The 14,107-nt window shown below is 34.8% G+C and overlaps 2 protein-coding genes across 2 annotated transcripts; one reads left to right on the top strand and one right to left on the bottom strand.

The window, feature by feature from the left end:
• The first annotated feature begins 13 nt into the window (after positions 1-13).
• Positions 14-2,234, top strand: LOC109034924 (uncharacterized). Its single transcript, XM_019048353.2, has 2 exons — positions 14-211; positions 1,417-2,234. The coding sequence occupies exons 1-2, from the start codon at positions 160-162 to the stop codon at positions 2,100-2,102; spliced, it is 738 nt and encodes a 245-aa protein (XP_018903898.2). The 5' UTR covers positions 14-159; the 3' UTR covers positions 2,103-2,234.
• A 604-nt stretch (positions 2,235-2,838) lies between these two features.
• On the bottom strand, positions 2,839-13,998 carry l(2)37Cb (DEAH-box helicase 16 lethal (2) 37Cb). The gene is made up of 10 exons (XM_019048332.2): positions 13,798-13,998; positions 13,095-13,208; positions 12,001-12,181; positions 11,068-11,194; positions 9,637-9,837; positions 8,753-8,869; positions 6,354-7,822; positions 5,288-5,393; positions 3,873-4,049; positions 2,839-3,142 (listed from the first exon to the last, which is right to left on the bottom strand). The coding sequence occupies exons 2-10, from the start codon at positions 13,201-13,203 to the stop codon at positions 3,008-3,010; spliced, it is 2,622 nt and encodes an 873-aa protein (XP_018903877.2). The 5' UTR covers positions 13,204-13,208; positions 13,798-13,998; the 3' UTR covers positions 2,839-3,007.
• Positions 13,999-14,107: the final 109 nt, after the last annotated feature.

Below are 14,107 nucleotides of genomic sequence, written 5' to 3' on the forward strand. Positions count from 1 at the left end.
TTTTCTGCCCGGGGTAACCTAACCTCCAAATATCTCGCTCTCGCCCCAACACCTAGTTTAGTTTTTAAAATTTAAAGGGGAATAGAAACTATTTTGTGATAAACATGTTTCCATCGAATTGAAGCTTTAACTCATCAGGAACATCGTCCAAGGATCAAAATGTCTCAAGCAGTTGCAAGGTTGCTGTCTCGAAATTTTACTAACATACGAGGTACGGTTCTCATCTGACCTAACTGTTATCATTTTCGTTAGAGATTCTCTCCATCCGGTGCATATCGTGGACGAGGAGTATGTATTAAGCTTGCAAAGCGAGCTTTCATATTCCGAAAATAAATTGCCTGTGTGTCTAAAGTCTATGGACAAGAACCGACTGGGCCGTCCAAATCATGTCTAGTTGTGCGTTGGATAGTTTCAGTCTTTAGGCGCATCATGGAGGTCTGCTTGTATTTACAGGTCTAAAAAATCATTGAAGACTTGGTTTTTGTTAAGAAAGAAGACTTTTAAGGATGGGCAATACTGTTCGAAACTTGTAAAAATCCAGAAATGCGCCACAGGCCTGTAGAATACGAACCAGAGAGGGATAGATTGTTTTAACAATATTCTAGTTTTGATGTAGGAGCACAGCAGTAGTTATTAGAGAAATAAAAATAATCAATTCAATAATTTGGCTCTCACTTTGACACATAACAAACGCAGAGACATACACAGTGGACTTGAAATGAGAGGAGTACCTGTGAAGCGAGAGAATGCACAGGTGTGAAATTCCAAAAATCCAGCGAGCCTCCACCTATGCCCTCTCGAATAAAGTTAGGGCCCAAAAGGCAGCAAACCTATAAATGCAAGTTATCAAGAAAAATCTATTTATACAATTGTTACTAGACCCGTTGTTTGTTAAGACTTAGCTTTTGTATTAATACACTCATTCTTGTGGAAGAATGCTTATTTATGAAGATTCTTGGTTTGATACCGGAATCTGAAGATTGGTAGCGACACTTTGTGTATTAAAAGGTTGGCTGCCCTTTTGGATCCTACGCTCTCCCCAAAATGATCACTCCTTACTCTCACTGTACTGCCGTGCTGAGGAAAAATGCCGTATGAGCCATCGGGCGTTGCCAAATTTCCCCTGGCGAATCACTCATTTTCAGGAAAATTTGTGAATGTATGTCTACCAATTTCTCAGATAATTTTGTTTGTATCTTGATATAAAACGTGTGAAAATTTCAAGGAAAAATATTCATAATTCTCCTCAAAAATAAACATTTTATCAAATGAAATTTGGCAACTCTCGAGCGTTCTTCCTTAGCACAGCAGTATACAGGTACTCTAAAAATGAGCTGTGGGATAATGAATTTATTAATGGCATAGGGATTTTTGCTCTTCCATTCACTGTGTCCTATCGTTTCTTTTTGCTTTCAGGACTTCTGAACCCTAGCAGCAAGGCTATCATTTCTCAAGAATACACCAGTACTGGATTCCCTCATTGGCAAGTGAACAAGTGTAACAGACCTGCTAATTATCATACTCATCATGATGGTTCCTCCAGAATTTCAGGAAGCATAAACTTTGCCGCCATTTTTAACTCTACAAAATTAAATATTATTGACCCAATTACCCGTGAGCAAAATGTTATAGATCCCCGCATCATCTCTAATGTTGATATCTTAGACACTCCAAAGATAAAAAAAATAATTGATGAGCCTGACCAACCTCATGTAGTTGAAAAGCAAGCCCACAGAATGATCAACATTCGAAGGAGGAAAATGAAGAAACACAAATTGAAGAAGTTACGTAAAAGGATGAAGTTCGAGTGGAAGAAAAAGGCTCTTAAAAGAGAGAAAATCAAGGAAAAAGCTTTTTATACGGAATTGTATGCCCAAATTCGCACTGCGGAAACCTTCTCTCCGCAAGATTATGCTGCTGAGCAACGCAAAATAATTAAGCAGACATATTTGCCCCTTGAGTATGAAAAAATGCCTCAGTGGTATCTGAAAGAGACATTGGACAAGGAAAAAAGGATAGCCAGGGAAACGAAGGAGCATGAGGAAGGACTTAAGGCATTAGCTGAGTTTCAAAAAACCTATAAATGGTCTGATAAATACTAATTTTGTTATTCTCTTCGTGTCTCTTTTTAATTCGATTGCAATTATCTCGAATGTTTCTACTGTTGTTTTTGTATTAAATGTTTGTTTTAATAGATGAGAGGAAAGAATAAACTCATCTTTTTCAACACAGAATTTCATAATTTTATTTCATATCTCATCAACCTCTTGATCCATAATCCCCTTATATTTTAGGACAATTTCCGACATAAGTGTAAGGAAGTAATGCATTTTCTAACCGTGACAAGCTCAAAAGAGTATTTTTGACTGAAGAAAAAGAAGCCTCAAGTTGTAGTTGGAAGAATGGTTCCCATAGGTTTGAAACAGGAAGGCATTAGTTCTCAGCATCAACTTAGAATTGAAACCTAATTTTCTAAAGACTTGGAGCTTAAGTAAGACATTTATGAACATGGAGCACAGTTTTTTCATGAAACATCCCACTGCTGATATGCAGACATAAGTGAAAATTAGAAAATACCAGACTTAGAGAGAAGAGATTAGATATTCCAGTTTTTAAGGAATAAAAAGTGAAAAATGCAAGACAGAGTGATTTCAAAATTCCACATTTACGAGAAAATCCGTTAAATCCAATGTTAACTGCGTTGTCTTTGTCTCTTGATACCTTTTTAGATTAAATTCATACAGATAGATAAGAGAAAAGTAATTCTTGCAGTAGTTAAAATATTTTTAAAGAATAAATGATCGTGAAGTTCACTAAATGAGTTATAACACAAAATGTTTCAGTTTCAATAAAAAATTCATTTTAATCAATCAAAAGATTTTATACATTGTATGTACAGTTCATCTAATTCGAGTCTATTTATAGAAAAATAAAGAACAGGAAAACGACTCAGAGAAAACTGAAAAAAAATAACAAATAAGGAGTTGATGGCAATGACGAAAATAAACTAGTGTTCTCCCAATTCAGCTCGAGATTTCCCAACAGCTTTAGGCATCCTTTTGTTCGTTGAATCTTCCAGTTCTCGAGGCTGATAGTAATGTGGCGCCACTTCTAACAACCATTTGCTTTCAATTTCTGTCACCTGCAAACAAATTGGATAAAGCCAGATGTTGTGAGACAATGAGCATGGTGAAATGAAATGGACAGATTTATCTAGAATCAGTCTCTTCTCTTATAAGAAGTACATGCACACAATTTTAGGTCACAGCGTTGCTCAGTTTTCTGTTAAAGAAGTAGAATACCTAAGAGAGGAACTCATGCAACGTCGGATGTAGTTAGGGCGCTTTTGTTAGGATATATTTAGATACATACAAAACATAAGTTTCAATTTTAAATCTTCATAATTACAAATGTGCAACGATACAAGGTTTGAGCTAGAGGAAAAAGTCACATTTTTCCTCTTCAAAATTTTGCGTAGCAAAAGCTTCACACGATTGGAGGTTCTGAAACCAACTCCTGAACATACATATTAAAAAGTATTTTTAACATGGATTAAATGGAGGTTACATCATACAAATGACATAATTTGTATTTTTGCCATTAACCAATGTTAATTGTTAACACTTTCATCTTGTTCAGGAGTTGATTTCCAGACTTCGCGTCGTGTGATGCGTTTTCCTCATCAAATTTTAAAGAGAAAACATGTTACGTAGTGCTTTAACTCTGACCTTGTCTTGTGGCCCACTGTTCTAATTTCTTGACGACCAAAACATTCTTGATGAAATTTACTAATTTGATACTTATCAGTTTTGCTTGTTCCGTTGGAAAAAGTAAGAGAGAAAAAAATATTACCAAAAGTAAGAAAGACTGACCTGTCGCATGAATTCTTTGGTCGTGAAAACAAGTTCATGATACAAAACCCAGCGAGGTAGGGATTCGAATAAACAGCTATTCGGATGAATCATCACAGTTTGATTATGTTTCACAGTCTTATAATGCCCACCTTTAGAAAGCCTAGCGATATGGTAGAAATAACCAGCAGTGATTGCCTGAAACAAGAATGTCATTTGCTTTAATGTGGATCTATCTTACATGGGAATTTAATCTTAGTTCCTAAGTGTTTTATTAACTAAATGGTTCTTGTAAGTAACTTTAACTTTGAAGTTGGGAGCTCACAATGTAGTTAAAATCGGCTAACGTCTAAAAATGCGATTCTTAAATTGCGACATTGTAGGTCTCTGATCATGTTTCATTTTTTTGTAAGGAAAATGAACAAACGGTTGCTATTGAAATTTTTGTTTAATTTTGTTCACAAATTCTAAAGAAAATTACATTAAAATGCATGGAAAATTTGGAATAATTTCCCTTGAATAAAATAAAACTTAATCTGAGATTTTTAAATGCTGCAATTGAGATATACTTTTTAAGCATTTAGCAGTCGATGTACAGAGTTGCATCAAAGTAAAGAAAAAGTTTTCATAATACTGTCTCGACAACAATACAGTCCCAGCTGACATTTTCTGCAGAATGGATAGAGATGTTAATGTATTCTATAATAAGAAAAAGACAAAATCGTCTTTCAATGTGTTAGAATTTGGCAAGAGATTCCTGTAGATGAAATGAACGTCCACCTGTTTCACCCTCAGATTGACGTAAATAACATTTTTTCCACTCCACAGTCTAATTTTTGGCAATTTTTTCACTGTTACAGGCCATTTTTCCCCTAAGGCAGCATTACAAAACATAATCTTTCATTTATCTTTTACTTCTAGTCGTGAAAAAAAATTACTCAAAAAGCGACTAAAAACATGGATTGTTTGGACATGGTTCCTTCCGCTAAGTAATTATCTGATAACCATAATTAGAAAAGGCCTGAGATAATGAGGCTATTATTTTTTATTTAAATGAATGAAATTGTAAAAATATTAAAAGACTGAAACGTCTATATCTGGTTAAGAGCCAAAGAGCCATTATTAAATTTTCACTGATTCAAGGTGCCAGAGGAGAACTCGGTGAGCAGTTTCATTGCTCGCAATGTAATATTTTAGAAATTGAACATCTTCTGCTGGGCATTAAATATTACTAAATACTAGGTTTTTTTCATTTTTAATTTCTTTTTTACTCCGTATCTCGAGAGTACAAAAAACTAAATAATTAAAAAAAAAGTAAGATGCGTTTCCCACCTACGAACTAAGTATGATGGTACTACGATTGGATTACGATTCAGTAAATGTAAGTTGACTACTGGAGCACTGGTACCTTTAAGAAAACCTAAAAATAATCATACCTTTCTGATATTAACAGTTTCTGACGGATTCGAGACAAGCTCCATTTCCACTCGCTGCATTAATCCAACAAGCTGTTCCCGGATGTCTCGTGCTCTTTTCATTGATCTGTAAACATAAATTTGACCAATGAGTTAGTAAGAAAGCGATGAGGAGACTAAAAGAAGCCACTACAATGCTTGAAAAGAACTTAGAAAATCAGAAAATACAAATTCAAGAAGACAATTGAAGGTTTTTGATGAAAGATAGGTTAATGATTGGTAGGCAGGTCATGGTAACTTTCAGCAATTAAGTATACCAATGTACAAACTGATGGATTAATCTTTAAAAGCAGTTCTGAAAATTAAACATGTATCCTTGTAAAAACATAAAATGGATTTGATTGAAAATTATCAAACTGTAGAATGTGAATTACTCAAAAAGTGACTAAAAATTCAATCAATTTTTTACAACAAAGTAATTAAAAATTATGAAAGATGCAAGCATAAAGAAATCTACATTCTGATTTTTGACCTTAGAAGTATTTACTTAAAATTCAACTTATTTGTGGAGAGAACTATCAAGTATGATCCAAAATTGTTCTGTGATTTTCCTTTTTTTTTTTCTTTTTTTAAATTAAATTTTTAAGATGAAATTGAAGCTGGAAACTAATCCAGTTATAACGGTTTATAAAAATATGTTTGAATAGTGTCAAGGTCAAACTATCGTGAGATGGCATAGCCGTGAGAGGACAAAAATAAAATATAGAGGTTTCAAAATGAACCTTTTATAGATTCCTTTGGAATTTGTTCACCAACGAGTGGTTTTAAATTTCCAGCAAAAATATTGAAAGACTAGAATTATGCTGCAATAAAAAGTGACAGGAGAGAGGCGAAGTAAGTGGGCATTGTTTAAGGGTTGAAACGCAGGAGCATTTGCTCACTCAAAGGATTCAGACTCAATGAGGCAAACAATCTTTGAGCAACAGACCTCGTTAGTGCTTCGACTCTGTCCCTCAACCGCTTTTTTTTCGTAATGTGGACAATGAGTATCCTTAAACTCGTTTTCAAAGAACAACAGAGAGTTTACCTGTATTGAATGAAATTTTCATAACACCACTGAGTTGAGAAATCGCTAGCTTCCCACTGGTTATATACATTGAGGAGCGTCAAATGGTCACCTCCAGGAACAAAGAAGTTTTTCCTTGCAGTATCTGCATGAATGATTTTATCTTTCGGTCGGTAATAGATTGCACTATTAACGCTTAACATTCCTGCAATTGAGACTATTTCATTGGAGCATTTGTACTTTTCAGAGGCTAACAACATTTTAGCCATCATAGGATCGAGAGGGAACTCAGCCATACGCCGCCCAAGTTTCGTCAGCTCTCCATGATGATTCAACGCTCCAAGAGCATAGAGCTGTTCCAAAGCCAGAACGAGGGTTTCATGTGGAGGAGGGTCTAAAAAGTCGAAATGTATTAGGTCATTGATGCCTAAGGCTTTTAAAGTTAGAACAGCGTTTCCTAAATTTATCCGCTGGATTTCTGGAACTGTGTTATCCTCTAATTCGTGTTTGTATGCCCATGCTGTGTACAGTCGGAAGCACTTTCCTGCGGCTACTCTGCCAGCTCTCCCGGCTCTTTGGTTAGCGCTTGCTTTGGAGATTGGAACCACAATTAAAGACTCCATTCCTGTTCTTGAATTAAAGCTGTTCTGTTTGCAGAACCCTGGATCTATGACATAGATAATGTTATCTATCGTTAGTGATGTTTCTGCTATGTTGGTGGCCAGAACGACTTTTCTTGCATTCGGAGGGGTTGGTAAAAATATCTTTGCTTGCATGTCACTTGGTAAATTGGCATAGACAGGGAGAATAACAAGTTCCTTGATTTTTGAACCTAGCCTCCGTACTCTATCTTGTAAAATTTCTTGACACGTTTCGATTTCTTCTTGACCGGTTAAGAACACTAATATATCTCCTAAGGGTTGAGTTGCATGAATTTGTAAAATTGAGACAACACAAGCATCAATATAATCAGCTTCCGGGGCTTTCGTGTAGAAAATATCCACGGGAAACCGACGACCGGGTATCCTAAAGATCGGAGCATCGTCAAAAAATCCAGAGAATTTCTCTGCGTCTAGAGTTGCACTTGAAATCAGCAATTTAAGATCTGACCTAAATCTAACAATATCTTTCACTAGTCCAAATAAAATGTCCGTATGCAAGGTTCTCTCGTGAGCTTCATCAATTATCATGACGCTGTAGCTTGCCAGATCAGGTTCCGATAAGAATTCTCTGTGCAGGGTACCGTCAGTCATGTACTTGATGACAGTTCTTTGAGACGTGCAATCTTCAAAACGAATACTATATCCAACTTCTGTTCCTAGTTTGACACTCATCTCCTCCGCAACACGTGCAGCTACTGACATCGCAGCAACTCTCCTGGGCTGGGTGCATCCTATTTTTTTATCATCTTCGGTGAAACCAGCCTCGTAAAGGTACTGAGGAATTTGAGTCGTCTTACCAGAGCCAGTTTCTCCTTCTATGATTAAAACCTGGAAGAATAAAGGAGGAATTATTACTTTCCAAACGTCCATGACCGCAGCCTTTATTTCCAAAAACATTTTACCACAATCCCTTTGAAGAGTTAACTGCGCAGGATTTTCCTGAGTCAAGATTTGTCTCTGGGAAAGAATTTCAGAGAGCTTGGAAATTGTACATAGAGAAGAAGAAGAAAGTGCACATAATGTTCAGAACAATGAAGAATATTCACAAACGGAAAAAATTAAAATGTGAAATCAAGGGAAGTTATTTAAACTCACTTCTGTTGAATATTCCCTTCAATATTAAAATCAACCGTTTTTATGGGCCCAGATCCCTAATTTTAGTGATTATAGTTTCAGAATCCAACAAGACAGAGAGGGAGCCATTTAAGAAATGCTGTCTAATTTTAATCTGTAATGACTAAAGAAACATTCATTTAAAAAGAATTTCAGACAAACTCCCCATGATTTTTAAGTTCCAACTCCGCCCACAATGACTGACATATTCAGCATTGATAGGAGGATTGACTTGAGGCAATACACATTCTGCAGACGCGACCAAAATAAATTTTGTTCTGCTAATTTTTTGTGCATTTTTCTGTAAGACTTGCTTAGGGGAAAGATAGGTTGAATTGATGATTCAATTTGCAGCTCTTTCCAAGTTTTTTTTTTTCTTGTAAAAACAGATCCTTAGCGATTTTAATGATAACAAGGATGAATGATTGATCATTATTTGTAGTCTAAAAGTAATTAATTCACTTTTCAAAAATTTCCTAGACACTGTTTGCTCTTTGTCACTAGATAAATTAAAGAAGGATTCGATTTTTAGACTTCCTGCGATATTCCTGATGCAGGTGCAAAGATTTTGATAATGAAATATTATCTCTGTGAGGGTAAATTTAGTTTTGATAGATTTCAAAGTTAACGTAGTGATATACCTACTTGATGGTCATGTATTGCTTGAATGAGATCTTCTTTAAAAGGATAGATAGGTAAACTTTTCTTCGTTTCAGCTATCGACTGCTTTTTCCGTTCTTTTTCTGACAACTCTGGTTCTTTCTGGAAATCAAAAGATGATAAAAGTTAAGAGTTTCATTAAATTCAGATGAGATTTTACGAGCTGTCGTAGGTAAGCCACATAGAGTGCAGGGTTGCTACAGAGTTTAGAAAATGAAGTTCCCTGACATTTCCCGAACACATTTCAGTAAAATTCCTTGACAATTATGGATATGCCAGATGATTTAAGAGACGTAAACTGAAATAGTTCCCTTGCAAAATTCATTGTTCGAATTGTCAAACCCATTCTAGAGAGCAAATAAAGGTGTCTTAAAAATTTCTTCCTTCCACTTTCGTCATTTTCCCTGATATTTCCCAGTTTCCCCGGTATTCCCTGATCGTGGCAACCCTGAGAGTGGAAATTTTTTTTTGATAAAACGCAGTACTTTTAACGTTTTTTGATGGCATGTTTAAGTTTCATAAGCACTGAAGTCAGCGTAAACAATGAAAAAACATGATGCATTTTAACTTCCTTACATTAAAAAAAAGAATTGAAATGGAAGATAATTTTCCTCTTTTATTTGAAGTATTATAATGGTGTTAGTTTAAGTTTTTAATCATAACATTGAAGGAATGCAAACATTGAAACTCCTAAAAATTTTCAAATCACTATTTAAGTGGCTAATGTTGCAGTTAGACCCTTTGAAAATACCTTGCATTTTTCTTAGCTCAATGTGACACAAAAGATATGAACACCTCAGCAATGGATTGGTTTTTATATATTCCTCTGAAGAGATGAAGTAATAAAGAGCAGTTGGAACAATTTTTACCGGAGGTTTCTTGCCAGGAAGGCTGAGAGCTTGGATAAATTCGATTTGATTATCGATTATCAAGTCATATTCTTCTTGAGCCTCCTTTTTCTTCGCACCAAACCGGAAAGTAGCCGATGACATTTGCTCCTCTTCCCATTTTCTCTGTTCATAATGAGGCATTTTCTCTCGCTCGTCAACTTCTTTGTACTCCTCAGTTTCCTAGAAAATTTGAAAGTCAAACCAGTGATTAAAACTTACAGTCATAGTGATGATAAAAATACTGAGAAAAAAAAAAAAAATTCCTTAATCTGGGTGGTAAGTTTGAGAGGAAGATAACACAGCGTAATATCTGAGACATCAAAGGGGCATGAGTTTCAATTTTACAGACAGAACAATTGAGTAAAAGACTTGCTCCGCAAAAGATAAATCACAGTATTGAATGCATTTATTTCAGCTGAGCTAAAGCTCCAGATCTGTAGAATATTTTTCTAGTCAGTGAAAGTTAAATTTATGAAAAATGGAATTCTTTCATATTCATCTTTCCAAGTGTAGTAAACACGGCAGAGTGTCCAATTATTTTTTTGGATCATCCATACTTAAATATAATGATATACATCTGGTTGTACACACAGACAAATCTTGCTCATTTAGTCATCAGTGGCGTGGTGTGCTCTGGGACACATTAAACTACATTTTGCAATCAGGAATTGCAAATTCTGGCTCAGTGGTGAAACAATGTACGTACCATTGGTTTTTCAATGCACATATGTGTTTTTACGAATGGGCTAGAAATTACAGTTCCTAATTGCAAAATGAAGTCCAATTTATTGATCTCCCATTCAAACATATGGAAAGTGATCAATTATCAGAAAGTTTGCAACAAACACCTTCATGAGCAATTTGTTACCATAGCTTCGAATGGAAAAATATCGATAGCCCATGTTTCACGCTTAACCACTGTTAGTCATGGGTTCAAAATCATTCTTAATACTGGGTACTTGAACTTGTGAGTGATCAGTGTTTAAAACTTCATGGTGACCTTTTTACTTCACAATGGAATTGCTGGACAAAATTAAGCAAATATTATTTGCTTGTGTTCCTTCAATTCAATAAAATTGAATCACAGGGGAGCAGAAAATGTTGAATCATACAAAGAATGTTTCAATACATTTCGAGATTTCTCTTCTCCTCATTTTCAAGGAAATTTCTCCCAAAATTTTAAACATGATAACCTGATTTTTGCTTCTTCTTGGACTTCAATTTCGATACATTTTCTCAATGCACTTTGAACTTAAAATAATACTTGGAGTAAAAAACAGTTATACATATTTTAAAGCGGTAATTTCTCAAAATTATTTTGGGTTATTCTTTGAGCGATTTTCCTAATTTTTGTGCCTCTACTGGTTTAATGAATTTCTCATTATTCATTTACGATATGACTTGACTTACATCTTTAGCGTCTTGAGGCATGTGGTACCTTTGAACCCTCTCCAACTCACGAGCCTTGCCATGTTCTTTAGTCAGGTCAAGTAGCTTCCTCTGAATTTCACGATTTTTCTTTTCTCTTTCGGTCAATCTAAAGAAAATGAGGTAGAGAAACAATTAAAAATATTTTAATTTACAGTGAACATAGTCTTTTCTATTTTACAGTATAAAAGATGAATTAACTCAATGACTAAATTTACTTTTTTCTCTCTGATCGCATTGAATAAATGAAAAAGTGACTGAATAAATGAGTGAGCTGTTTTGGACTTCACCTGATTATGAGATTCAGTGCAATTGCCCAGTTTTTGAAAGAGCTTTAATGATGGAGGCAATTGCAAAAATAGTGATCATCACGGACTGTGTACTGACATCATAAATATAATCAGAGAATCTAATGAAAACGGAGAGAGTAGGGCACCTGCACACATTTGGCAAGTACAGACAGAAGCCATTTGATGTCACAGGAAATTTTTTTTAAAGCCTTATAAAAAATTAAACAGCTTCATGTTCAAGGTACAACAAGTGTATGTTCAAGGTAAAGAATTTCCTTTGGCCTAAACTGGTTTGTGTCTTCATGTGCCCAGCTCTCCTGCCATGTTGGGCGAGTTACAAAAAGATTTTTAAACATATGGCGAATCTAGGAAGAAAAAATACCTACCTCCAATATCTGCACTTGACATAATCAATGATAATGATTGTAACTCATTGCAGATTCATTTCTTAACTATAAATTACAAAATTTGAACGTATCTGAAAATTTGATTTAAAGTCTCTAGTCTTGTACTTGTCATTACATTGAAGTATCATGAGTAGCAATAGTCACCACCAGAAGAAGTCTGTTAAACCTACAACAATAATGTAGATTAAACCACACTTATTACTTCAGAAATAGCTTACTCATAATCTTTGAAAAGATATTCATCATCCCGTATATCAGCTTCTAATTCCGCAACTTTGTCTTGTTCTCGCTTCTCTAAGTATTTTCGACGTGATTCCACTCTCAGCCTTTCAAACTGTTTATCTCGATCACCTGTATCCAATTTGAGGCGCTTGGCAGCTTCCTCAGATGTTTTCTTATCTGAAAATTTTGAAAACATACATTGGAATTGCAGAAACAGAATTTAAGGTCTTAATACAATCATATTTTCTGATCAATCTTGTTAATGATTTGACTTTTTGAGATCTGTTAGAGTGAGATTTCCTAGTTTCTTTCCTGGAAAAACAATCAGTTTTTTAAGGTATAAATTAAATCCCTGCGCAATGTGTTATGTCTACGAAATTTCAGGAGGGGAACATATAACACAGCGGAAAGTCTAGAAATCAACTCTTACGTAAGATATAAGCAGTTACAATCAATATTGTTTTAACAGCAAAAATAGAAATGACACCATCTGTAAAATCTAACTTTCTTTTAGTCTGTGTTAAAAATACTTTTTAGTATTTTTTTTCAAGAGTTGATTTCTGAACTACACGTTGTGTGAATCGTTTTCTAGGTACGTAAATCTTGAGGAGGAAACATGCAATATTTTCCTTATGTCTAAAGGGCTAATGCAACTTTTTTTTAGATTTCTAGCAAGAAAAAATCACTGCTTATCAATTTATGTTGCACCTGAGACTTTTGAACTATCATAATACTCAATCCATCTCTAGTTCCAATTAAGTTCGAGGAAAAATTAAATGCAGGTGCAAGGAAAAATCATGAGGTGAAGTTTGATTTCGATGTAGGTACTCTTCAACATTCTATGCATTGATGGTGCAAAGTAAATTAGGAAAAAGCTAGGTAAAATAAAAAGTACAAAAAAACTGTGCAAACCAGGCTTTGAAATTGCCTTGAATTGAGAAAAAGACGACAAAAATTGCTACTCGGTTTGTGCTAAAAATCAGAAGCAGTGGGTAGTAACAATATTTTGTCTCAATGTGCTTTAATTAGAAACTAATATTTCTTTAAATCTTCCAGTACTAGTCAGAAATTAAAGAGAAATTATACAAACCAGAAGAAGTGGCAACATTCTTAGTTTTTTCTCTATCTCGCTTTTTCAAACGCTCTGCGAATTTGTCCCGCTCCTTGCGATCCTCTTCACTGTCACTGGATTTACCCATCGTTTCTGGAATGGAAAAAAAAAACTCACTGAATACTTGAAATCCATGAGTAAGGGAGCAGTTACAATTAATAATTATTACAAATAATTAAGGAAGTCTGCAAAATTGCTAACTGCTATACACAGTTTGAGTTTCACTGCTGTAGCATTATAAATGTTTAGAGAAAACTCTGTACATGGAAATGAAAACCAGGAGGGATTTCAAGAAATGGCATGGCGTAGTGTTCCATTTAGAAAATACATTTTGACAGGAAGTCAGCGGCATCACAAAACTACTTTTGCATTCTTTATCCTACTGATGATTTCAGTATTGCCTTCTAGTATTTTGATATTGAGTATATGATTGAAGCTTCGAACGGTTCAATAGAGCCCACCAGTTAGAAAACCAGTGGCTTTGTTGGAGTTTATCTGCCCTTCAGAAACAGTTTAACTAAAAGCTAGATGGCAGTGATTCATTACAACATCCTTAAGTACTCCTGTTGCTTGAATTCTCTTTGGGCAATACTTATGGAAGCACATATTTCCTACTTACATACTTTTAAGTCATAGACTTGAAAAAGTAGTGGACGTAAAGGAATAGTTGAAATGAAATTACCGTTTGTTAATAGAGGCGCTATGAAGAACTCAGGAACTTTCAGACGACAAGGGATAGGATTATCAGTTTGATTTACTGCAGTCTTAACAAAACACCAACTTGAGATTCTCGGCACAATTCATTATAGTAAAATTATAGATAATAAAGGTTTATAAATGGATAATTGCACCTGAAACCTGAACGTTTCATTTCATTTCTTCCATTGTTGATATTGATTTGAGGTTAGAATGAAAGTAAACAAATGTTTTTGGAAAAGATAAGAGAATAAATTTTTTAACTGCTCTCTAGTGGAAAAATACCTAACCTATTC

The sequence above is a fragment of the Bemisia tabaci genome, chromosome 6 (assembly GCF_918797505.1).
Source record: "Bemisia tabaci chromosome 6, PGI_BMITA_v3".
NCBI lineage: Eukaryota > Metazoa > Arthropoda > Insecta > Hemiptera > Aleyrodidae > Bemisia > Bemisia tabaci.